At 52.4% G+C, this 22,957-nt stretch overlaps 6 protein-coding genes across 6 annotated transcripts; 2 read left to right on the top strand and 4 right to left on the bottom strand.

Moving 5' to 3' along the window:
- Positions 1-3,515: 3,515 nt before the first annotated feature.
- On the bottom strand, positions 3,516-4,072 carry BDP81DRAFT_452401 (uncharacterized protein; the record flags this gene model as incomplete). Its single annotated transcript, XM_060592745.1, has 2 exons — positions 3,516-3,522; positions 3,612-4,072. 2 exons carry the CDS (start codon positions 4,070-4,072, stop codon positions 3,516-3,518), a joined length of 468 nt encoding a protein of 155 aa, XP_060441908.1.
- A 3,249-nt stretch (positions 4,073-7,321) lies between these two features.
- Positions 7,322-10,037, top strand: BDP81DRAFT_463504 (ERCC4 domain-containing protein; the record flags this gene model as incomplete). The annotated part of the gene is made up of 2 exons (XM_060594035.1): positions 7,322-7,392; positions 7,688-10,037. 2 exons carry the CDS (start codon positions 7,322-7,324, stop codon positions 10,035-10,037), a joined length of 2,421 nt encoding a protein of 806 aa, XP_060441907.1.
- A 717-nt stretch (positions 10,038-10,754) lies between these two features.
- On the bottom strand, positions 10,755-11,053 carry BDP81DRAFT_434622 (uncharacterized protein). The gene has a single exon (XM_060590976.1). It carries the CDS (start codon positions 10,994-10,996, stop codon positions 10,811-10,813), a length of 186 nt encoding a protein of 61 aa, XP_060441906.1. The 5' UTR covers positions 10,997-11,053; the 3' UTR covers positions 10,755-10,810.
- A 3-nt stretch (positions 11,054-11,056) lies between these two features.
- Positions 11,057-12,146, bottom strand: BDP81DRAFT_326674 (phosphoglycerate mutase family protein; the record flags this gene model as incomplete). The annotated part of the gene is made up of 3 exons (XM_060585082.1): positions 11,057-11,649; positions 11,707-11,924; positions 12,082-12,146. The coding sequence occupies 3 exons, from the start codon at positions 12,144-12,146 to the stop codon at positions 11,057-11,059; spliced, it is 876 nt and encodes a 291-aa protein (XP_060441905.1).
- A 308-nt stretch (positions 12,147-12,454) lies between these two features.
- On the bottom strand, positions 12,455-13,360 carry BDP81DRAFT_434617 (uncharacterized protein). Its single transcript, XM_060590975.1, has 2 exons — positions 13,057-13,360; positions 12,455-12,995 (listed from the first exon to the last, which is right to left on the bottom strand). The coding sequence occupies exons 1-2, from the start codon at positions 13,125-13,127 to the stop codon at positions 12,812-12,814; spliced, it is 255 nt and encodes an 84-aa protein (XP_060441904.1). The 5' UTR covers positions 13,128-13,360; the 3' UTR covers positions 12,455-12,811.
- A 6,243-nt stretch (positions 13,361-19,603) lies between these two features.
- On the top strand, positions 19,604-22,852 carry BDP81DRAFT_452398 (oligopeptide transporter 8; the record flags this gene model as incomplete). The annotated part of the gene is made up of 11 exons (XM_060592744.1): positions 19,604-19,891; positions 20,017-20,144; positions 20,201-20,428; positions 20,479-20,585; positions 20,744-20,755; positions 20,920-21,550; positions 21,671-21,698; positions 21,743-21,795; positions 21,852-22,337; positions 22,399-22,738; positions 22,793-22,852. The coding sequence occupies 11 exons, from the start codon at positions 19,604-19,606 to the stop codon at positions 22,850-22,852; spliced, it is 2,361 nt and encodes a 786-aa protein (XP_060441903.1).
- Positions 22,853-22,957: the final 105 nt, after the last annotated feature.

The raw sequence follows: 22,957 nt of genomic DNA, 5'->3' as shown, positions 1-22,957 counted from the left end.
TACGTCTTTTGGGCAGTAACCCCAAGCGTCTCATCAACGATGAATAGAAAGGCTAGACCTTGGTTTTGAATATGAACGTTGAAGTTACCATCAATCTTCGGAGTTACATTCATACGTCGGGCTCCGTCGTGCTTCCCGGATCAATTATTGAGCTCTCAACTATTTTCAAGAGTGTTGATGGCACTCTGACATATCCAAACACCACTGGGCTTCGCTTGCATTATCATTCAAAAGCACGATGAACGAAGCCTTAACTGCCACTGCGTGTCCGTACGTTGCTGTCGTTGTTCAGCGTCCGGGAAAACCATGGGTGTGCCTTGGTCGACGTTTGCTTCGGTGACAGCAGAAACAAGAAAGCTTGGTGCAAATGACACAATCGCCAACCTTAATTGCAAGCTGTCGAGTCGTTCGAAACAAGTCATAGTACACCAGAGACCCATGTCAACCACAAGTCCTCAACAAAATAAGGTAGCAGCACTGGGTGTTATCACACAATTGAGGTGACGGGCGATGCCCGTAACCTGAACTGAAGAGAGACTCGAGGTAAAAGAAAATGAAAAAGGACCTTGTTCTTATCATCTAGTTTGCTTTTTGTAAAGCCTGATAGCTAAATGCTTCAAAATGGGGGGTATCTAACTCGCTGTAGGTGGTTTCTGGAAACTTTTCAGGGGATTACAAATGCTGCTCTGGTCGAATTGACCTCACGATGTCACGTCCTCTCCTCCACTGACACCGGCCTCGTCCCGTCGAATATGTGATCCGGCCGATCCGGCTCGGGCGACACCATCGGTCCTCTACCCTGCATCATCTCCCTCTGCGCCTGCGTCAAGCCCTTCGTCGTGCCTGTAGTGTCCTGCGTGATCAGACCCTTTGTATACCCGCCCGGCGTATCGTCCAAGTGGTGGCAGTCGCACGAGTTCATCTTGGTGAAGGCGAGCAGCTTGTTGAGCACCGTGAACTCAACCTTAAGCTTGATGCTGTAGACCAGGGGCTTGCTCGTCGTCTGGAACACAAAGTTGTTGGTGTACTCGAGCACAATAAGCCCGACATCCAGTAAAATGACGAGGACGAAGAGACCAAGCAGATACCACGATATCAACTTGGCCGCCCTCGTCTTGAATGCAAACAGCGGCTTCAGATTGAAAAACCCTTGCCGCGCAAAGATCCCCGTGATGAACGTCTCCTGCAGCGTAAACACCACAATCGACACCTTTTCTGTCACGAGTTATGGCACGCAGCAATGGGCATATGAAGTGGGTTAAAGTGGGTTAAAGTGGCTTGAAGTAACCCATCTAGAATGAGCACATGATGATGATGATGATGATGATGTATTTAACGTCTGGTAACAAAAGGACGTGCCGGGCGCAATGCCGACATGGTCTATACTAATCTAAACTATATTACAGGCTACCGTCTTCACCTAACGTTCCTGTTCAATGACTCGGGCAAATTTCGGAAAAGAAATTAGTCTCCTCTATCCATTCGCATAGAAGAGAGGCTCCCTTAGCAGAACCTAACAAGAAATCAATGCTTGCTTTAGCCATACGTTGGCGGAGGTAGCGCGGTGTAGCCTTGCGTCCACGCTTGCAGAAGTAGAAATGGACTGGTGTCTTGGGTTTCCCACAGCTGCAGTTGAGCAACGCATCTTGATGAGCGAATCTCTCGTGGTATGCTGCAAAGTCTCCATGATGGGATCTTGCTGCGTATAGCCTTCCTAGTAAGTGCCGAGGGAGGCGGAGTTCGGGCGGCTTGGGGTGAAGAATTATCTCGAGGTCGGCATATTGCCGAGGGCATTGGGAAAGCCATTTTCTGGCAAAGGCTTGGAAGGCAGCTGCTTTAGCTTGCATTTCTAGGTGCGCTAATGAGGGCTGTGGTTGTGATTTTGGGATTAGTTTGCAGGCTTCCTTGGCTAGAGCATCCGCTTCTTCATTTCCTGGTACTCCCGTGTGCCCAGGGCACCACCAAACATAAACCCTGCCGGGGGTTGTCCAGCTCTCTCTTTGTCTCCGAGTCCAGGAGGAAGAGAGCCTATTGAAGGCCCTAAATCTAGCCTGGCTGCTTCCTGTGCTCTAGGAGTATAGTCTAGCCGCGACTGCGAGGTTGTCGAGGCAGATGTGGACGTTATCTGCCATACGAGCCGTAGGAGCCCGGGTGGCTTCCATCAGGCCGTGATACGCAGCATGTGCCTCCGCGTCATACACCTCAGTTTGGGAGCCGAGTGGTTCGGATCCGCGGAAGATCTGCCGTGTAGCTTGGTACCCTACCCAGCCTGCTCCGGCGGAGGTGCTGCTGCCGTCCGACATCTGGGACCCGTCAGTGTAGACAACAATGTCCCGCTTGGAGAAAGTTGCCATCCTGCCTGCAAAGGAGAGGGCCTGTTCTTCTTTGGTCTTATTAGATTCGTAGCCGACCCTGGCGAGGGCTGTCTGCCAGTCCGCTAGTTGCTCCCAAGGGGGGAGTTCTAACGGATCGATGTATTCGGTATTTTTGCTTACGAGGCTTGCCATTCGTCGTAGCCGTGAGTCTGGTCCTGATTTGTCCCTGAGTCTCGTTCGGAGAGGGTGTCGCTCGTCCAGACGATGGATTCTGGTGGACGCTGTGTGGAGCTTCGCGTCCAGTATCACCTCTGCTGGGGGTAGAGCCGCCTCGCGCTGTAGGATCGGTACAGGCGTCGTTCTGTATACGGGGACCATCGCTCTGATGGCTTTGGTTTGCGTCGCGTCCAGTTGGTGTAGCAGACTACCAACCCCGTTTGAGATAGTACGTCCATTCTTTATCCGGCTCTTGCCGGGCCACCATGCTTCAGATGCATAGTACTGAGTGGGTAATACACAAGAGGTGATCGCTCGACGAAGTAAGTACGCAGGCGCGCCCCATACAGTGTTCCCTAGTCCCCGTAGTCCATTGACTACTTGGCATGCTTTTGCAGAGAGGTTTCTTACGTGACTCTTGAATGTGAGTTTACGGTCGAAGTAAACGCCGAGCCAGCGTAGAGAAGAGCCTTCTTTGATAGCCTGAACTGTATGATACCTCCCATCCGGCAAACCTACTGTGATTGATGGGTTTCCGTCTTTTCGTCTCTTAGTGAAGTGGATCAGTTCGGACTTATCGAGGTCAAAAGTGATTCCTTCCGTCGCGCCCCATCCTAAGGTTTCTTTCCATTCCTTGGTTAGGATGTCATAGTTGTTCTCTAGTGATGTTGAGCTTGCCAAGATAGCGACGTCATCGGCGTAGCCGAAACGAGATCGCTTCCTTCCTAGGCGAGCTATGCCTAGCTTGAAAAGAGGTTCAATATAGAGCATGAATAGAATGGGAGACACGGGTGAGCCTTGTAGTAGTCCGCATTCGAGACCGAAGACGTCTCCTACCTCCCCATCAAGCCTTATTCTTACTCTCCTTCCGGTAACAAAACTTGAGACCCAGCGTACGAGGTTCTCCGGCCATCCTTGTTCGCAGAGGCGTCGGACCAGTCGTCCTGGGAGCACGGCGTCGAAGAATGAGCACATGAGAGCAGTCTATATACTAAGAGAGTGTGATATCCACGTGAGAAAGCACGTGGCAAGATGCTTGACAAGTGCTGATACCATTCCTGTTTCGTGACATTTTCATACACCCCGTACTTCTCAATCCAACCCGCCTGCTCCCCCGCTGGCGTCGCCCAGCACAGAACCCACAGCACCGCCGTGGGGATATGTATCGCGCACCCGTTGGCGACGATCATGGCGAGAACGAGGCGTATCGACGTGCGATTGTACACGACGAGGTGCAGCCGCGACCACAGCACGACGGACTGGCCCGTCACCATGGCGCACCAGGCCAGCAGCGCGAAGGCGCCAGGCACAATGGTGCCGCCGCGCCGGAGGTAGCGAATCAGCGAGACGATGGCGTGGACGAAGATGCCCGTGTTGGCGACGACCATGCTCCAGAAGTAGCGGCCGCGGCGCTGGCGAAAGGTGCTGAAGATGAGGACGTAGATTTCGACGGCGTTGTAGATCCCTGCTGTGGCGAGGGCGGCGATGGCCATTGCCTCCTGGCGGGTGAGGTCCAGGGCGCCCTTGATGTTTTCTGCCATGGTTTCTGCGTTTTTTCCTTGCTCTTAGATCGTGCGTTTCCGCTCGCTCGCTTGCGGATATGATGGCTTGGGGGGTTGGTGAGAATGAACAGGGCGAGGAGCGGGCCGAATCGTCTCGGCAATGCAGAGGGCGTACTCCCCCTTCTTGGGGTCCTTGGTTGGTGGAATTGCGCGACTACCTTCAAAGCCTTCGATTGCGTATCCGGCATAGGAGACGCTGGCTCAACAGATATATGGACGGCCGAGAATCTCGGGCCTGGTGGAGTTTGGAGCCATTGGGCAGCAAAATGGAAAGAGCAGCCGGGTGGAGCGTAGGCAAGCTATGAAAGTTGATTGTGTGGTTGCCCCCATCCTATAAAGTAGAGCACGCGCTTCGTCCCTTGTCTGTTCTTGAAACGGGGTTCACAGCGATGAGTCGGGTTAAGGTTTCGAAAATCGGTTTTGTTGAAAAACTCCATGGTTTAGCCAGCCGAAGTTTGCAAAAGGAGGATCCTGTTTGTATGCACAAAGGCGCAGACATGCAGAGAGCAAGGGTGGGAAGCGAGAGGGCCTCGGTGTCGGTTCTCCTGACTCGGTCTCGCCGCAATATAACTATCCAAAGTGTAGAGAGGGCAGACATTATCGGCGTAAGGCGTAGTTTCCATCTGATGTTGCCAATTTTCCCCAAATCCCTTTCGTCCGCCCCGGTGTGCTCTGACGATCGACAGCAGCAGACGTGTTAGAGCCAAGCCAACCCGCCGGCCGGCAGCCGATGATTAACCGGTAAAGCATTCGGCGACCTCGATTTGACAACCAAATTGGGATTATCTGGGGCTAAATACTTTCACGAGAGACGACGAATGAACCGAACGAACCCTGTATCCGAGAGGAAGGCTACTGGTTCTGTGCGCGGAGCGCGTGGATGGACGGGTCATTCGGACATCATCTCAATCTTTCAGATGCGTACTGTTCTCTCGCCAAATGGTTCCCAGGTCAGCCTTTGGCAGGGCGCAAATTACTAGGCGATTTTATCTGTAATGACAGTTGACAGTGAGGACAAGCTCGTTTGCACTCAAAGAGCCTGCTGACCAACAACGCAGTTGTGATTTCTAGCTTATCGTCCCAAACTACAGCTGGTGGCTGGCCCCTTTATGGTTTACTATTCTCTTTACCCGGATCACTAAACAGTAACTTAAGTAGCTAAACAAGCGCTAGCGAGAAACCCAATCTTCTTATGGAGCGCTGCTTTACCATGCCTCGATGGGGATGTCGATACCGCCGGTGGAATATGTTTTCCGTGGATCGCTCCGGATGACGATCCACTTCGGCGCCGGCTCGAAATGCTTCCAGTTCTGGTTAAACGGGGCCGCGCCGAGTTGTCCGGGCCCCATTCTGACGAGCATGGACCGAAGCCGGTGGGCGAACCCCACTCGGAAATTCCGTTGAGATGGTACCTAGAATCGATGTCTCATCTGGAGAAACAATCGCTCTATCTACTTCTGGTCTAGATTTTGCAGAGAGAGAAGACATAACATGCCATACTGAAGCAAGGCCGATCTCCCCGAGGGGCCCGCGATGCGCGGGTCTCCGGGCTCGTGTCTGAGACATGCGAAGGGAACGTCAACCTAGAAAGAGTTGGACACGACGGTGTCCAAAGCCTTCAAGGGTAGGTAGTTTGGCAATGCCGGGTCTTCTGCAATGGAATATGTCGGAAGACCTAAGCCCCAAGCCAACACTCAAGCCATGGCATGGTGAGCATAGTTCACGAGAAGCTGCGTGACTTACTCCTCGGACGGCGTCCAAGTACAGCCTTTGTCACGTTGAAAGGTCAGTAATCACGCCGAAACCCCATATCCCTGAGATCGACACTGGTTAGCTGGCTACCGCAACATTGCGCTCCAGATTGTGTCACTACTTCAAGTCAAAGTCTCCTGTCTAGTTAGCAGCATCAGTAGTCTGCAGTTGAGACGCTACATCACTGGATGCAATCTAGAAGATGGTTGCGAGTCTACGTCCGTATCGCGCCTTGCCCGCACACCTACCTCAAAGTCAATATTTCTGTGTCTACTCTTATGCTCTTTGGGATTAAATGCTGTGTTGATCGTTAGATCGTTGGGTTGCAAGAAGCCCATCGTGAAACTTCTCGAACGCAGTCAGTCGCCGAGATGGTGACAATAGATGAACTCCTGCATCAAGCAGAAGCGAAGTCGTGGCGCTGTAACTTGGGGGGTCGCAAATGCTAGGTCTGATGCATCTTGCATCCGTTACTGCGCCTTTGGCTCTTTGCGGGTTCATCACCCGCAAGTATCATTGTCTGCACCAGCGGGGAGGTTTGAGTTGCCATTGCCTGGCACATCGTCTCGGCAGAACCCCGCCCCTGCTGCTTAACCACAACCTTCAAGTTTTTGGGTCGGCTATTGACATCCTAGCCCGCCGTGCGCGCGACTAGACCTCTGTAAGTGGGATCCCGCACCATCGCCAATTCGCTCGGGTAAGGGGGAACACCATCTCCGCCCGTGATGAGATAATTGTCCGGACGGACACTAGATGCATCCTATTCTCACTCAGGGAACAAGAACGATTCTCCTCATGACGGGAGCTTGTTCAAGTAAAGAAAGGGCTCGGTCCGGGGGCTCTGCCAACTAGGGAAACTGAACCATTGTTTCATGCGTCCACACGTGGGAAGAGGAGTCCAGTGACCCGTCGCTCAGCCATTCAATCCTGCAAGGCGATCAGCCTGTCAAGTCGTCGGCCCGCCGTGCTGCACGCACTACCCCTCGGCGGTCGGACGGCCGGGTTCACGTGTCTTTTGAGGATTGTGGCATGATTTGAGCATAGGCTTCGACCGTCGAGTCGCAGTCGGGTTCGCTCTTGATCATGGATCGTAGTGATAAATTGCCAACGTGCTGCATGCTGCGTGTTGCGCTGCCAGAGCGGGGGATCAGTCTCATCGCAGTGATTCTTCACACGCATCTAGTAGATGCTCGGAGTCTCCGTAGCAGAACTGCTCCGTACCGACACCGAATTCGAGAAGCCTGTAAGTTGGAAACTTGTTCTCTGCATGAACAATCCCACGTCGCTTGGAGACTTCTGCGGGAGAGGGCCGGTGGGATACTGGGTATTGCATCCGATGGGGATCAGATGGCATTTGGGGCAAAGACCCGATCTAGACAGTCCTCTTGAGTGAGAGATCGTTGGCTGGTGCTAGAGCCTAGAAGGCACGTGGAGGAATAGACCAGTAGATCTAGAAGGCGAGAGGATCTGGAGAAGATGACCTGGTGTCTGATCTGGCACTTGATGTTGGGGAGCAGTCGGGAGCAGTGCCCAGTTGGATACCTGTAGTAGAGAAGTTGCTGACAAAGCACCGCAACTAACAGCACGTGACTGACGTGACGAGTTCGCGCTAGGGCCATCGGCGCTGACCCGCCCGATTACGCCGGTGCCCCACCTGCGCAATGCGAGACGCGACTTCCATTGCGCCGTGAAATTGCGTCGAAAGTTGTCGATGGTACATTTTTGACATGCCCTAGGCGCCTCCCACCGGGATAACCACGCCTCATAGTCCCAGGCTGACCGAGAAATGGCTCGAATCGTCAAGAGTCATGCCGCCGAAGTGATCGACCTTCTGTCCAGCAGCCCTTCGGCTGGGGTTTCTCGTGAGAACGCAAGACCCCCACTATCTCGTCCTGTGTCACCCGCTGTTGCAGTCGTCGCAACGGCGCTGGCATACGGCGACGAAGATGTGTTTGACTTGACGGCCGAATCGCCAGAGATGGTCCCGAAATCTCTACCACTGCCATCCGTACTGCCGAAAGCGACATCCCCATCATCGACACACTCAGCGACAAAACGAGCACGGGAGGAAGCTGCTCCTGTAAATACGCCCATCTACTTCAACTCAGACGACTTTGATACAACTATCGACCTCGACAGCAGCCTACTACTCGGAAATGGGTTGCACAACGAACCGCGAGAACGCAAAAGACCACGGCTCTCTTCTCCCCGACGCAGTCGCAGGTCCTCCTTCGACCGTTCCCATTCCGCCACTGATCAGGGTTACCGGCCCCCGCAGAAGCAAGCTGTCGGTTTGCGACAAGTCCATTCGGTTGTGGACCCAATCGTCTCTAGCTCCCCCGGTGTCTACTCCCGACCAACGACAACTGCTCCAGCTACTTCAGCGGTGGTAGACAGGCTTGACTCCGATGACCCGTTCGCAGCACTACCACCTTCAGCCCAGCCTGCGCCGATATCTGAGCCCCCTCTTCCGAAGGCCACAGCTACCGGGGCCGGCCGTATAAACTACAACTTAAGCTCCGATGATCCTTTTGCGAGTTCACCCCCCGTGGCACGGAAAGCAGCGCCACAACCGAGTACAATACTCTTGGACGACGACAATGACGATCCATTTGCCAGCTCACCGAAACGAGCGCCGACGGAGACTATGAAACCTCCAAACACTAGAACATTAGCTGGGCCCACAGTCAAGGGAAAAGAGAAGGCAGTTTCACCGTCCAGACGAAAAGCTCATTGGGACCCGATCTCGAGCTCTGCGCCCGAACTAAAAGCTAGAAGCGATCCGTTCGAGAGCTCCCCTCCCCCGCCGCGAAAGACCATGACCAAAGCCGCCAGCGCTGTGATCAATCTCAGCGATTCTGAACCGGAGCCTGTAGCCCGTGGTTTCGATGCCGACTCAGATGGAGAGTTTCCGGACCTCGATAACTTCGACGTTTCGAAACTCAAAGCACGATTGGATACCAAGAAGCCTACTTCCCGACCTACGTCAAAGGCGACATCGAAAGCCACCTCCAAATCGAATACCGGCCGCGCAACGACTGCAAAAACTGCGGAAGACAAGACGAGAGAAAAGGAGGCAAAATCGGCGGAACGCGAACGCGAAAAGGAACGCAAGAAGCAAGAGAAAGAGTTGGCCAAGGAGCAAAAGGCCAAGGAAAAGGAACGAGCGGCTGCGCTGGCAGAGGTCAACAAGATCAGGACCGACAAGAAGGTCTCGACGCCGGAGATGATTGCAGACCTACCGGCCAGCCTGCCCGCCGCCATGACGCTTCAAATACAGACGTTGTTGAAGGACCTAGACGTGCAACACTCTTCCTGGGAGAGCCCTGTGGACAACGTGGTCAAGTGGAGGAGAAAAGTCGCAAGTCGGTTCAACGACGAGCTCGGGCACTGGGAGCCGATTCCGATGCGCATTCAACCAGACAAGTTCGCGCTCGTCATCGTCACCGCGTCAGAGTTTGTCACGTACGCTCTAGGACCCGAGGGCAACAACCTCGAGGCCCACGTCTCCAAGATGAAGCGCCATTTCCCACAAGAGCAGCTCATCTATCTGATTGAAGGCCTCAACCCATGGATGAGGAAGAACCGCAACGTCCGGAATCGACAATTCGCATCCGCCGTGCGCGGTGAGGATACCGCGACAGGAGATGCGCAGGCTTCGACGAGCGCCCCTCCTCCTAATCCGCGGCGGCGCAAGAACCAGCAACCGCAGGAATACATTGACGAAGACTCGGTCGAAGACGCCCTGCTCCAGCTGCAGGTCATGTACGACGTTCTGATCCACCACACCGCCGCGGCCGTCGAGACGGCGCAGTGGGTCGCCGTCTTTACGCAGCACATCTCGACGGTGCCGTACCGGAAGCAGCGCGAGGCGACCAACGCCGCGGGCGCCGGCTTCTGCATGGAGACGGGCCAGGTTCGCACGGGCGAGGACGTCAAGGATACCTACGTGAGGATGCTGCAGGAGATTGTGCGCGTCACGCAGCCTGTGGCGTACGGCATCGTGTCCGAGTTTGGGACGGTCGGGGAGCTGGTGAAGGCGTTTGAGGAGCGAGGGCCGCTTTGTTTGGAGAATTGCCGTAAGAGTACGAATAAGGATGGTGGATTTTCGGACCGGGCGGTTGGGAAGGCCGTCAGCAAGAGGATTTACAAGATTTTTACGGAGACGGATGAATGGAGTACGGATGTATAGGGTATGAATAGGATAGGTGTGGGTTGTTTTGTATGAATAATGACTGAATGATATTGGCATAGCATTCACAATTGAGGTGTGATTAGGATTGTATTCCATCGATGGTTATTGCCCAAGTCACGAGGCTTTACTTCCAAAGCAGATTCGCAATGGTCACGTCGAGATATGCACGATGAGTTTTACGAGGTACTTCAATCCAGATTCTATTCATGGTCACAAGAGATTCTAGACTAGGTGTCCCTTCGCTCTCCTTCGCCATAGCGTCTGTATCCAACAACAGTACTTCAATTAAGAGACAGATGATTATTCCCGTGAAATGAGTTTTGTATTTACACCCTGAGGCAAAGCCCTTGTTGGAAAGGCCGCCGATGTGACTGATGAGTACCGGCCCCCCTGGCCACGAGATGAGGGGTTCGAACCCTCCAGCACTCATCAGGATGTCATGTTGTATTTGACTTTAGGCAGTTTGTTTCTGACGCATGTTTTGCTTTGCTTGTAGACACAGTGTGCTTCTGACATGTGTTTATTTCGACCCTGGCTCCAGGGCGCTTGACTGGTAGACCAGAATACCGCTTGCCGGAAACACAGGGCCACCGTCAAAGGCAAGCCGCAAGGCTTCGAAAGTTCAGTGCCGTGGTTTAGATAGGTTTGCTCTGGGTATGTTGGTGGGTCCACGTAGAGTTCCTCTGGGCGTTTTCTGCTCTGTAGAGGTTCTTTGTGGTTCAAGGTTCTGCGCCTCGGGCGAATAGTGCTCTGTGAAGGCTTTTTTGATGTTAGCCAAGGCTCTCAAAATGATCCGGTAACAATGAAGATGAATAGCGCTTGGATGTCAGACAGCGGTTGGACGAAGTTGTTTCCACATGTATACTTTCGGTACAGGTCTGTGAATAGTCTTGCCTCATCATGAAAAGCGCGCATCGGAGATGTCGTTGACGAAATGAAAGATGTAAACATACCATTTGGTTATCGACCGAAGTAGGATGGGTAAAACTCTTACGGGGCAGCAAAATTTCCTCAATTCAGCTGTCCTCGTGCTTCCGTTTGGATGCAGTTGGTTTGAAGAACGCGCTGAGCGTCTTCTGCTTCTCGTCAAACTTTGCGCTGCCAATCCCTCCGCGCGTCTTTTTCAACCCGCGGAGGTGATCGGTGCAGTTGACTTCCACAATTTCGAGCTTCAAGTGGGGCCATTTGGCGTTCTGCGTGCCGCCTCGCGAACCAGCAGCAGACTCTTTCGCATCGACTGCCGGCGGCATCGTCTTGACACGCATCAACAGATAACCGGTGTTGCTCCACGAAAAGTGCTGCTGCTGATCCGACGTACCGGTTGCTAGAGACCCAAAGTTGCCAGCGGCAAGGAGAACCCTCGCCAGCACGCCCAGGATGATGCCATGGGCGACGATGATGATGCTCTCCGTGCCAATGCTGCCGCCTTCTTGTTCTTCATCCCGCTCCCCTTCGACGCAAGCGAAGAGGGGAGCGAGGTACTCGTCCACGAACCGCTCCGCACGCACGCGCATCGAGTCGTGGTCTTCGGCGCCTTCGTGTCTGTCTCCAGACGAACGGGCGCCGAAACTCTGACCCTCGCCTGTCCCAAAGTGTTTCTCACGGAGCTCTGCTAGCTGCAGCGGGATCACCCCAACAGTCGAGGCTGTACGCCCTACGTCGCTACTGGACGATGCCAGGGCATCGGCATCGCCAGTTTGAGGCGAGGGGGTCGGGGAAACCGGCGCTACCAGCATCGCAGTGCGGTGGGCTCTTTGGAGGTTCGACGAAAAGACGTGCGTGATTGGGGCCGGAGCTGCAGCGGTTCGTGTCGCTAGGTGTTCACCCAGGCGCTTGGCTTGCAAGACGCCATGGTTCGTCAAAGGTGCATCGCGAGACCCAGCACTGCAAACACGCGCCACGCCCACAAAGAGCGCGCTGCTAGTTAGAATGGGAAACAAGTTGAATTTTCGCTGAAGAGGCGAAAAAGGAAGTTGCGACCCAGACTAGAATCTGGCAAGCGCACAAAAAGTGGTATTGTGGCGGTGTGGGAAATGCGTACTAGAGGTTCGCGACGTTATCGACGGATTCGCCGTGGCGAATGAGGTATAGATGAACCGCGCCCATGGTTGCCTTTTCAAGCGAGCCAAAAAGCGCCTGTCTCAAGGAGTGCTCTGGAGATCGCTTCGGAAATGCTCTTGAGGCAGAGTTCGTAACGGAAACCGGATGAGGATGGAATGGAAGAAGGCTGGAAAAGAAAGAGGCGCGATCAGGGTTTTGTAGCCGCATGAGTGGGGCACTCACCGTGATCGTTTAGATGCATGACGTGCCCTCGGCTCGCTTAGTAGAATTTCCCAGCCCTGGTACGGATAAATCTTCTTGGATTCTCGTCGACGCGTCAACGCGTCAATGTCTGGAAGTTTAAGTGTGGATTCAATTGCAGATTGCCCCGCCTCTCTTGTCCTCCAGAATCCGAAAGTTAACTCTTCGATGTTCCATTTGAGGCTACCATATTCTACGAGCCTTACGTTCTACCTTCTGCCAACTTAAGTCTCCGGATGGGGACGACCAAGCGAGCACTCGGAGCTTTCACCGTGGAGGGAAGACTACAAACAATGGCCACGAGATAAAGCTACCACATGGAATTCTTGCCCGCTTTTCATGCATTCTCCCAAATCGGCACTACGCTTGTGGTGTAACTTGCTCTACTCAATCCTACTCAACATTTGCTGCTAGACTTCATCCCGAAGCAGCCCAGTTTGCTGCCAGAAAGCCACACGTCATCATCTACATCAACATGTCAGCAGAAAGACTATCGGCACGGCATAGCATGGCTCCATGCTCTTATGGCTGTACTCACCAAGGTATCTATGGGTCTCGCGAAACTGGGTTGGGCTTCCGAATGCGCACTGGCAGACAAGGTTGCCAATGTCGGGATGGTATACGCAGTCCTTGCAGCTCTTGGCGAATCCGCCCCTGTGCACCGTTATTAGCCTCAAAGGTTTTAGGTCTCGCATGGTATCTTTCGGGGTCTTACTTTTGTTGTCCACGTAGGACCCCGTGATCATTGATGATGCAGTCGTTGAGTTCCAGGCGGGAACATTGCATGTAAGGCGGCCTGTCCAATTAGCACGCGTAGTGAATCCAAGGGTTCTGGTCCTTGTCGCCGAGACCGAAGTTGACAAACTCGCAGTTGTGGAGGAAGTTGTCGTCATTCTTCCGCTCGTCGGCGTCGGCTGGGGCTGCCATTGCCAAGGTCGTAGCAACGAGGATGTCAAGTTGGGATGTTGACGCAGGGTGGAAGCTCTCAGAGGCCAACTGCAGTTAGGGGTAGAATGATGAATTACTGAAATCTACTCCTCCCTCGACGTGTACTCCCTGCGCTGTATATATATCTGAGCTGCTCCTTTGTTGCTTGGACTCCTTACTACCTCTGACTAGCCCCTATCCGGGAGGGCTCTGACAGAGGAGTACTGTGAAGCACTTCATCGTGGGATTGATTCTCTTACTTGTCGAAAAATAGTACAGGAAGGGGCGAAAGCACGCTATCGTAGGCCAGCTCTGGTCTCTGGATAAGTCAGTCAAAAGACCGATCTAGTGGTGCAGGTGACAGCTTTTGTTGTTGTTGTTGTTGTATTTAACGCCGTGGCGGCAAAGGCGCTGCCGCCCTTGCGGCCGACCTCCCGAGGGGTATATGGCGTGGAGGGCCGTAGGCTCGAGCTATATACTCTATAGTACACGCCTCTTCCTAACGTCCTCCAAATCTTGCCCGTGGGCTACTGTTTCTATCCGTCCCTAGTTCCCGCTGGTTCCCTAGCTCCGTTGTTACCGTCTGTCCCTCTAGGAGGAGAAATTCGTTAGTCAGGCCTAGGTCAAGACCTAGTCCTTAGTACCGCGGGCAGATCTTCTGAAAGAAGTCTGTTACGCAGAGAAAGGCCTGGAAGCCAATAGGATCAGTAATTAACCCCTTATAGTACCGCTTAAGGGATCCTATAGGTCCTATAGGATCGAGTAGGCTAGAAGGGTAGAGGGTAGGCCATTAATACCTCCTTATTAGGGTTTTTTAGTAATAGACTAGATGGTCTACCGCCTTTACCTCCCCGTAGGAGTAGGTAAGCAGTGCTTGTGTATGGTTAAAGCGTTGGTGGTATTGTTCGAAGTCTCTATAGCCTGATCGGGCTACTAAGAGATGATAAAGGATAGCCCGCGGTAAGGCTAGTTCGGGGCCGTAAGCGAGGGTAGCCTTGAGCCCTAGCTGGGTATAATAGGATATTGCCTCCCGTTTCCACCATTTTCTTTATTGGCGACGTGACGTGTACGCTCCTTAGCAAGCCGTTTGATCCCTGATAGAGTTGCTAGCTGTCCCTGTGGAGGCAATACTACTGTATTGGATCTGATGATGATGATGGGAAAAGCTGAGCGCTGGCTGGGCTGGATATCTGGGCAAGGTGTAGGTGGGGCAGCTCCGAGATGTGAAGGAGCTGTCTCACGTGACCCACCTGCACTTGCCACAGTTATCCCATCGAGTGCTGCAAGGCGACAGTACATTGGCTCCACATAACGGGCCCCCTTTTACCCCGCACCGCATCTGGTACATCCACTGCTTGAGTTGCCCCTATGATTTCCACTCCGGTACATCTACCAAATCCATCATTACCAATACTCAATTAATGGATTCTGACGATTCTGACGGATCTGGCCGTTCCACGGGCTCGGCGAAGTCGTGTATCTTTGCCCTGCTGCCCGAGGACCTCGCCGCCGCCTGCACTGCCGACTGTACGCCGGAGCAATGTGATAATGCCACTGTTCGGCCCCGCGAGCCTCCGGAGGTTGAGCCCGGTATCCCTGGGAAGTACACGAGGATGGGCTGCCTCGAGTGCGATGTAGCTCTCTGTAACTCAGAAGATTGCTGGTACCGATTTCATACGCAGAATCTCTAGTAATTGGAAGTATCTATTATCAATTACGTTGGTTGGTTGGAAAAAGGGGCCCGAAGTGGCCCGATTGGCTGCTCCCCCGCATCTCAATGTACTGTCGCCTTGCAGCACTCGATGGGATAGAGTGGCTGTCGGTTACAGTATCGGTTCGAATGATATCCCTGGCATCCAGGGTCATGTCTAATTAGGGTCTTCTTCTTTTGGATAAGCTGAGACCTGCTGCTTTGGTTAAACAGTCTGAAGGGTGGTACTTCCACAGAGAAGGAGATGACCCAGGAGACTTCGTTTATAATAGGGTTTATACCTAGCCGGGATTGCTGGGCCTGGGTAGGCTTACGTCCTGTTTAGGCAAGGACCTTATCTTCTACCAGAATAGCTAGGTCAAGGGCGTCGCCATCAAGAGTCCACATCTTAACAGGGCAATATAGGACGACGTAGGTAAACCACTTAGTAGGGGTCTCAACCTTATAAGCTCCAAGATACTCTGCTAGTTTCTGTTTGTTTGCAAGGAGGGCTTACTGGACCTGCTTATTCAGGGATCTTAGTGGGTAGCTAGTTGCAATATGGTAGATATATGGGATATCTGCCAGCTGGAGCCTAAGGGCCTGGCAGACTGTCCGGCATAGGGCGAAGGGGGCGTGCTTCCTAGCAGCCGCTAGGCCCTCTTCTGGGATACGGGTAAAGACCCGGAGGTCCTCCTTCGGTTGGGATAGAGCCTGGGCCCGGGTCTCCGTCAGACTCTGTGTCTGGACTTCGGGCCGGGTGGGGATTCGGGTACGGGTCGGGGCTATGGCCACGGCTGTAGTTGAAGCCGAGGCTACTATGTCAGTCCATTTCCGGCTCGGAGCCGGAGCCGTAATCTCGTTACCCATAATCCTCTTCAAGGCTTAGATTACATAGGTTGTAGCTTCTTTTGCAATCTGCTTCCTAGGCCCCTCAAAGCAAGAGATCACGTTATCCATAAACTAAGCAATAGCCATAAAGACGTCCTTTCGGGCTTCATAATGCTTAGCCTCTTCATTAAGAGCTGTAAGGACAGCTCCAGTAGCTGTCCCAGTCATAGTCGAGGGCCCCTTAGCCGGTAAGGGGGTTGTTGTTGGGGCGTCGGGCTGGCTTCCCACGAGGCTGGGCTAGGATGGCTAGGCCTCGGTTTCGCGGCGGCGTTTAGCCCTTGAGGATGGGGACGGCTCTAAAGAGGGTCCAGAGCCTCTATCAGGGCCGACCGAGGAGGCCGGCAACGGTCCAGAGCCCGCCGGAGGCTGCGAGGCCATCGCGGGAGGGCGCCGGAGGAGAGGTGAAGGGTTTTCAGCTGATAAGGATTTTGGTGGTAGCCCACTTATTACACTAACAGTAGATGCCAAGAAAAATTAGGCGAGAGGGAAGTCAGGTGACAGTTTTATTGTTGGAACAGCAAAGGCTGATGTCAGGCCCATCCCAGTACACTCGTTACAACGATTGTCACACTATGCCTATGAAACAATATGGTCTTACACAAGCATGACTAAGTTTGCCAAGGATATGCCAGTATAAAGGGTCTTCCACTCACTATATAGATAGTCGGGATATTCCCATAGCCACTCGTTCTTCATACTCATCAATACATCCCATTGACCCCCTACCTGATAATCGCTGCCCAACAAGGAGTAATAGGCAGGTACCATGGGCTGGCTGGCACCTGCCCTGGGCGAAGGGGGACAACTGGCTTAGTCATCACGGCCGGATAAAGGTGGGGCAACCACCCAGGCCGTCACTACCTACTTCGACCGACTCCTGCCTACAATGTAAGATAGAAAAACAAGACGAACAAGCAATAGGATCACCAACAGACGAGTGATAATTGCTACCACTATTTGTCGTATACGACCCCGTGAACCAAAATTTATGTACTAGAGTCTCAGTCAAGCTCCTACATGGTGAATCTCGTCCAGCACTCAGCAGATCATGAGCACGGCCTTTTCGGGCTTCAATTCTATATCAATCAATGGCTCGTGTGATATTGGCTGCTGGCATAGTTAATGACCTCGAGGTCGTTAATCACGAGGGCGGATATGACAATTGAATGATGTTTGGATGGACATTGCGATCCTCGGAACCAAGGGGGCCTCCAAGACTTCAGCTACCGTAACATAAGTCCCTAACTTCGTCGTACATGCTCCCTTTAAAAGAACAAAGACAAGAAAGAGCGATCAATTCACCACATATCCAAGCTCGATAAATGGCTCGGGCGAAAGTTCAACCATGCTTGCTCATAAGCCGCCTTCGAAAGCCCATTCCGGCTCATCTGGAATGACATCGGGAGCAGTATGAAAACGGATTGCCATCATCTCATGCTCGGTACATTCAATTACATTTCCCCCAAATCTGTGGCAGCCAAGCTGGCCTCCTCTATTGTCCATCCACTCATCTATTTCCCCAGTTGTTGAGTGAATGCTCTAGACCCAGCAAACAGTAGACGGAATTCGGGACGGAGAACTTACTCAAATTGATGACGGACTTCACCGATCCCTTGGGACCCGTGCATTCACATGACATGTTTGTGCCGACGTTCTCATACTTGCAATCCGCACAGGACTTGAAGAATGCACCGCTTTGAGAAAAGTCAGCCGAACGAACTGCCGTGCCCCCAAACAACTTCAAAAAGGGAACATGGAACTTCTTACTATCTCCGGTAGACGATCTCTCCGTGAGCGTTTGCGAAACAGGCGGTCAGGGGCATCCAGGAGCACTTTTGTCCTCCGTTGCCATCGCCGCACTTGGCCACAAGATAGGGGGTCGAATCCGTTCTCTTGTCGCCTTCTTCTACGAGGTCTCTCGGGTCGAAGAAGCGAACGTCTGAGCAAGAGGCCCTGAAATTAGCTGGTATCCTCTTCTTTGCTCGGGTTTGGATGACGTCGAGAGCCGTAGAGGACTCGTGTGGTGCTGCGATAATCCCGGAAGCCATCATCAGTATGGCGAGGAAGAAAAGGAAGATCATGATGAGTGTTAAGGCAGGTATCGGCGACGGGGGGAACTAAAGTCAAGAATTTGGAAAGACAGAAGATGTTCAGTAGAGACTGGAGTTGGTCTAGACTCTAGAGTGATCAGTGTTCTGAGGAGAGGTCCCGAAGGCAGGATTTAAATCATGTTGGCTTAGGCAAGGGTACTCGAAGAACACACAAAATCTTCCCTGGCCGGACAAACGTTTGATGGAGGCATTTGAAACGCACAGTCTTTGCCCGATGCCAAGCTCTGAATAGGTTGAAGATAGACGAGCAAAGAACTACCCTCAATCGCTCTAACGCAAAATGACAGCAGTGACATTCTCGGTTAAGTATGGACCTATTACACTGGAATTCAAACGACCATAGGAAGTTTCAATGTCAAACACCTTATGAGTATTAAGCGCTCGTTCCGAAGCGATTTGGGTCTTCTGGCCACGGATAGACGTCTGCAGACAAACTTGATTGCCTTGTGTCCGTAGATTACTCTTGCGACTCTTTGGCCAATTGTACAAGAGAGATATGCATTCGTTCTTGGGATACCGGGAACGTATTCTACATGGAAAGTTACAAGTATCTTAGTGACCAGTCTGGGAGTCGTAAGGGAGAGGTCTCGCGGTGCGGTGTCTCCGATGGCATGTTCCGATTGTGTGGTGTAGACGTGGACTTGTTGTGAACAAAGGGCGATGAATACTGACACCCCTCCCTTTAAGTCGCAAAAGAACCCCAAGCCTCTTGGCAACGACATTGAAAAAACCGGCCTTCTCCCTGACTTGTTCTACAAAGCCTTGTGAACAAGACAGGCAAGCCGGCCGAGCTTCTCGTAGCCATCGGAGCACTGATTTATCGCCACGGCGCTGTCCCTGGAGAACAGTTCGCCGTTGCTGCGAATACTAGACTTGGCCTCGCTGAACTGACACGGATCTTGTGAGAAAGAAAAGCTCAAAGGCATCGCTAGTCTGTCCCCGGATCATCGAAGTGGTATGATCTACCTTGAAACATCACCGGTAACCGGCAATGTCCCGGGTCCGAAAGATTACATGTTCTATCGGCCGAAGAGACACGCAAAAAGAGTTTTGATGCAAGTCAAGTCTGATTCTTATTTGAGCCATTACTCAGGAAACATTTTGACAACTTCTTGGCATCTCGCTGACAACAGGGCCACCCCGACAAGTCGGAGCCGAACCGGGCTCTGTGGGGCAAGGCACGATGGCGACTGGCCGGGCGGATCTCACGTCATTCAAAAACCGAAAAGACTTTTTGGAGCGGCACCCAATTTAGCCGCCGGTAGTTCTGGTCATTTGTCGGCGGAAGCCCGACATCACGTAAAACTCAGTGTCCGCACTCGGACGAGGTGCCACGGCCTTGGAACGACCGGCAGACCATGACCTTGCCTTCACCGATACCGAGGGCTTGGCTGCCTTAAGCCAGTGGGCTTTTGCCGGAATTAAGACATGACCCCTAGTAGGCTAAACATGTCGAATTTTGTCACTAAACATGTCGAATAAGACATGACCCCGTTGACGTGATAAGAGAGGATTTGCGGGCCTGGATAGCGCATCTTGAGAGATAAACTTGCATGGGTGATATAAGGAACCGAGAGAAGCCTGTGAGATATGAAATCCTCTGCGGAACTTGGTTTCTCGACTACCCCCTCGCTTCTGTCAATATGGCAGATTTCGGGAAAAACGCGACTGTTTCAAAAGACTCTACGGTTGTTACTGCGACTGCGTTGGATACAGACGTTCCCTCGGCCGTAAGCCGTGCAGCCGGTGCTTCGAACGAGGCACCTCCGATCCTGGAGGACGACAAGTCGGATGACGGTTTGAAGACGAATGATCCTGAGCGAAATGAAACAGATGACGAAAGAAAGCTTGTCAACGGCGGGCCTTTGTCTAAAATGCAGAGTGCTGAACATAGGCTGACTTTTGAAGGCAACGATGTCGCCAGATACGTCGTCAGTACCCAAGACGATGGTGATGCATCTTGCACTTTTAGATCTTTCATCATTGGCTCTGGTATGGTTCTTCATGTTGCAGTGATTCTAGACGATTGAAGCTCCCATGAGCTAATTTCGTACAGGCCTCACCGCCCTTGCGGCCTGCATCGATCAAATGTGACAAGAACCCGAGCCAATTCCCGATGTTTCGCGCTGACAAAACTATGCGCAGTTACTTTTACAAGCCCGTCGATGTCTCTTTTGCTTCGGTGTAAGCTGCTTTATTCTACAGTCAGATCCATGACCATAGACTGTCGATTTGTTCAGGTTCCTTTGCTTGATAGCATATGTGATCGGAGTTGCTTGGTCAGTTGTGCTCCCTCGACGGCAGCATGTTGAGAAGTACCTACCATCGCAAGCAAAATGGCTAGGACCAGTCGTTCACTTTATCAACCCTGGTCACTTTGGCCTGAAGGAACATGCCGTCGCATCAATTCTTTCCACATCAAGCGGAAATGGCGCTGCAATCGTGCAAGTCTTTGGCGCAGAACGGCTGTGAGTGTGGAATCGAATCTCCATCTAGCTCGATATTGACCGATGATCAGGTTTTACAACCGCACCACAGATCCTGCCACGGCGGTTTTAACAGTTTTCTCGGCATCGATCTTCGGGTACGGCCTCGTAGGCATTCTGCGATCCATCATTGTCCACCGTCAGTCACTTTCGGAGGTTATATCAAGCCACTAGAGAAGGAAACTTTTGGTATCACAGGCGTGATACATTTCCTCATGAGGGTGTATCTTCGGCAACAATCACGTCGATGTCCGTGATAATTGCTGTTGTTCTTCTTCCTATTTACATTGTGGGCAGGGGCCGATCGAAGTAGGTGGGGACGGCCTGTGTGGTTGCCCCACCTTAACCGGCCGTGATGACTAAGCCGGCTGTCCCACTTCGCCCAGGGCAGGCGCCAGCCAGCCCACGATACCTGCCTATTGCTCCTTATCAGCCTTGCCGTTCCGACAGAAACATATACTGACCAAAGGCAGCGAGTGAAATGGTCTGGTGGCAATGCCTCCCCACGATCTCCATCTGTCAGACTCTCCACCGCGAGCCCGAAGGCAACAACAAAGACAGGCTCCGAATGTTCGGCTTCACCTCCATCGGCATGTTCATATGGGAGCCCATAGCATCCTACATCTGGCCTTGGCTGAATGGCATCTCCATCCCCTGTCTCGCCTCCATGAAGGCCGCGCCGCCAACTCGGAAGGTCCTGATGACAATCTTTGACGGTATAAACTCCAACGAGGGCCAGGGCATCTTCAACTTTTCCCTGGACTGGCAGTATATCACGTCGCGGTACATGTCCTTGCCGCTCCTGCAACAAGCCAACTCCTGGGTGGGCATCGTGCTCTCCTACATCATGTGCTTCAGTCTCTACTATGGCGGGGCATGGGGCGCAAAAAAGTTCCCGTTCATGTCGACGGCCATGTTTGACGGGAAGACTGGCAAGGTCTACAACCAGACGGCCGTGTTTGGGCAAAACGCAATCCTGGACACCGAGGCGTTGGCAGTACATGGATTTCCTCGGATGACGGCGTCCAACGTCTGGGCAAATATGGCGGCGATGGCTGCTATAGGAGCGCTGCTCACTCACATAGCTCTGTTTTACGGACCGCTGTAAGTTCGCAAATCAATCTGGGTTTTGCAGGAGCATTTCTGACCTAAGTAGCATTAAGCGATCGTTGAAATAAGCTTGGAAGAAGGAGGAGACAGATATCCACTACAAAATCATGCAAGAAAACTACAAAGACGTGCCTATCTGGTGGTATGTCGCCATCCTTCTTGTTGGCTTCTTCACTGGCCTTGGAGCTGTCATCAAGGGCCACACCACCCTTGATGCCTGGGCATACGTTTGCGCTATTGTGAGTTTACCTTATCTCTTGAAGACTTTTCAGCAGAATACTAAACATTAATTCAGCTGCTCGGATGCATTGTTGCACCATTTTCACTATGCTTGTATGGCTTGCTCGGCACCAGCGTCGCCACGAACAACCTTTCTAAGATGCTGTGGCGTAGTTCAACCCGGAAAACCCGTTGCCAACCTCTACTTCTCGATGTTTAGTCATGAGGTTACTGTCCTCTCCGTGTTCTTGTCAACTGACCTCAAGATGGCTCAATATCTCAAGATTCCGTGGAGGACCATGTTCATCCTGCAAACTTGGGGGAGTTTGTTTGGAACAGCCTTGAATTACGTTATAATGGACACAATTGTGGCGAATCGTCGAGAGATTCTTCTTGACCCAATCGGCACCCAAGTTGTAAGTTGCCTTGAACTGAAATCCCAGTCATCAGATCTAACCCAAGACCAGTGGAGCGGACGCAAGATCCAGTCTCTGAACACAACTGTAGTCACTTGGTCGCTTGCCAAGTACGTCTATGGATTTGGTAAAGATGGTTACGGGTGGTGAGTATCTCTCAGAAACTTTCAGGTCTTTTTACATCTTTTGACATTGAACTGCTTCTAGGATCCCTCTCTCTATCGTCGTTGGGGCTGCTATTCCCGTTGCCCTGTGGCTCGTATCCATGAAGTACAAGACCATTTATGGCTGGGAAGTGAGCAAGTTTATTACCCCTGTCGTATTCCACAATGCCTCGGAGACAACATCCGGAACTACTTCTGTCATCTGGTCTCAAGTCGTGGTCGGCTTGTGGTCTCAGTGGTATATGCGTTTGCGCCATCCTGCTTGGTTTGGCAAGTACAACTACATCATCGGCGGTGGCCTCGATGCAGGTGCCAAGGTCATGATGTTCATCTTGACATTTGCCGTTGCCGGCGGTTCAGGCAAAGAGGTGCCTTTTCTTACGGTAAGCAGTCTATAACTGAACATAGGTCTGAAGATGCAGCTGACATGTTTGCAGTGGTGGGGTAACCCGGAATCTAGTTCAAAGCAGTATGCTGATTACTGCGGTACTGGTTAGAGTCCATACCTGTGGTCTTGCTGTATTGACTCCAGGATCAGAGTATCGGCGAAGCCTCGGGAGAAGCTGGTCTGACATGTCGATATGACAACTAAGTACCTTAGT

This window comes from Colletotrichum phormii (assembly GCF_030913505.1).
Source record: "Colletotrichum phormii strain CBS 102054 chromosome Unknown BDP81scaffold_18, whole genome shotgun sequence".
Classification (NCBI taxonomy): Eukaryota; Fungi; Ascomycota; class Sordariomycetes; order Glomerellales; family Glomerellaceae; genus Colletotrichum; species Colletotrichum phormii.
The sequence above is the reverse complement of the archived record's forward strand: the minus strand, read 5'-3'. Positions and strand labels throughout refer to the sequence as shown.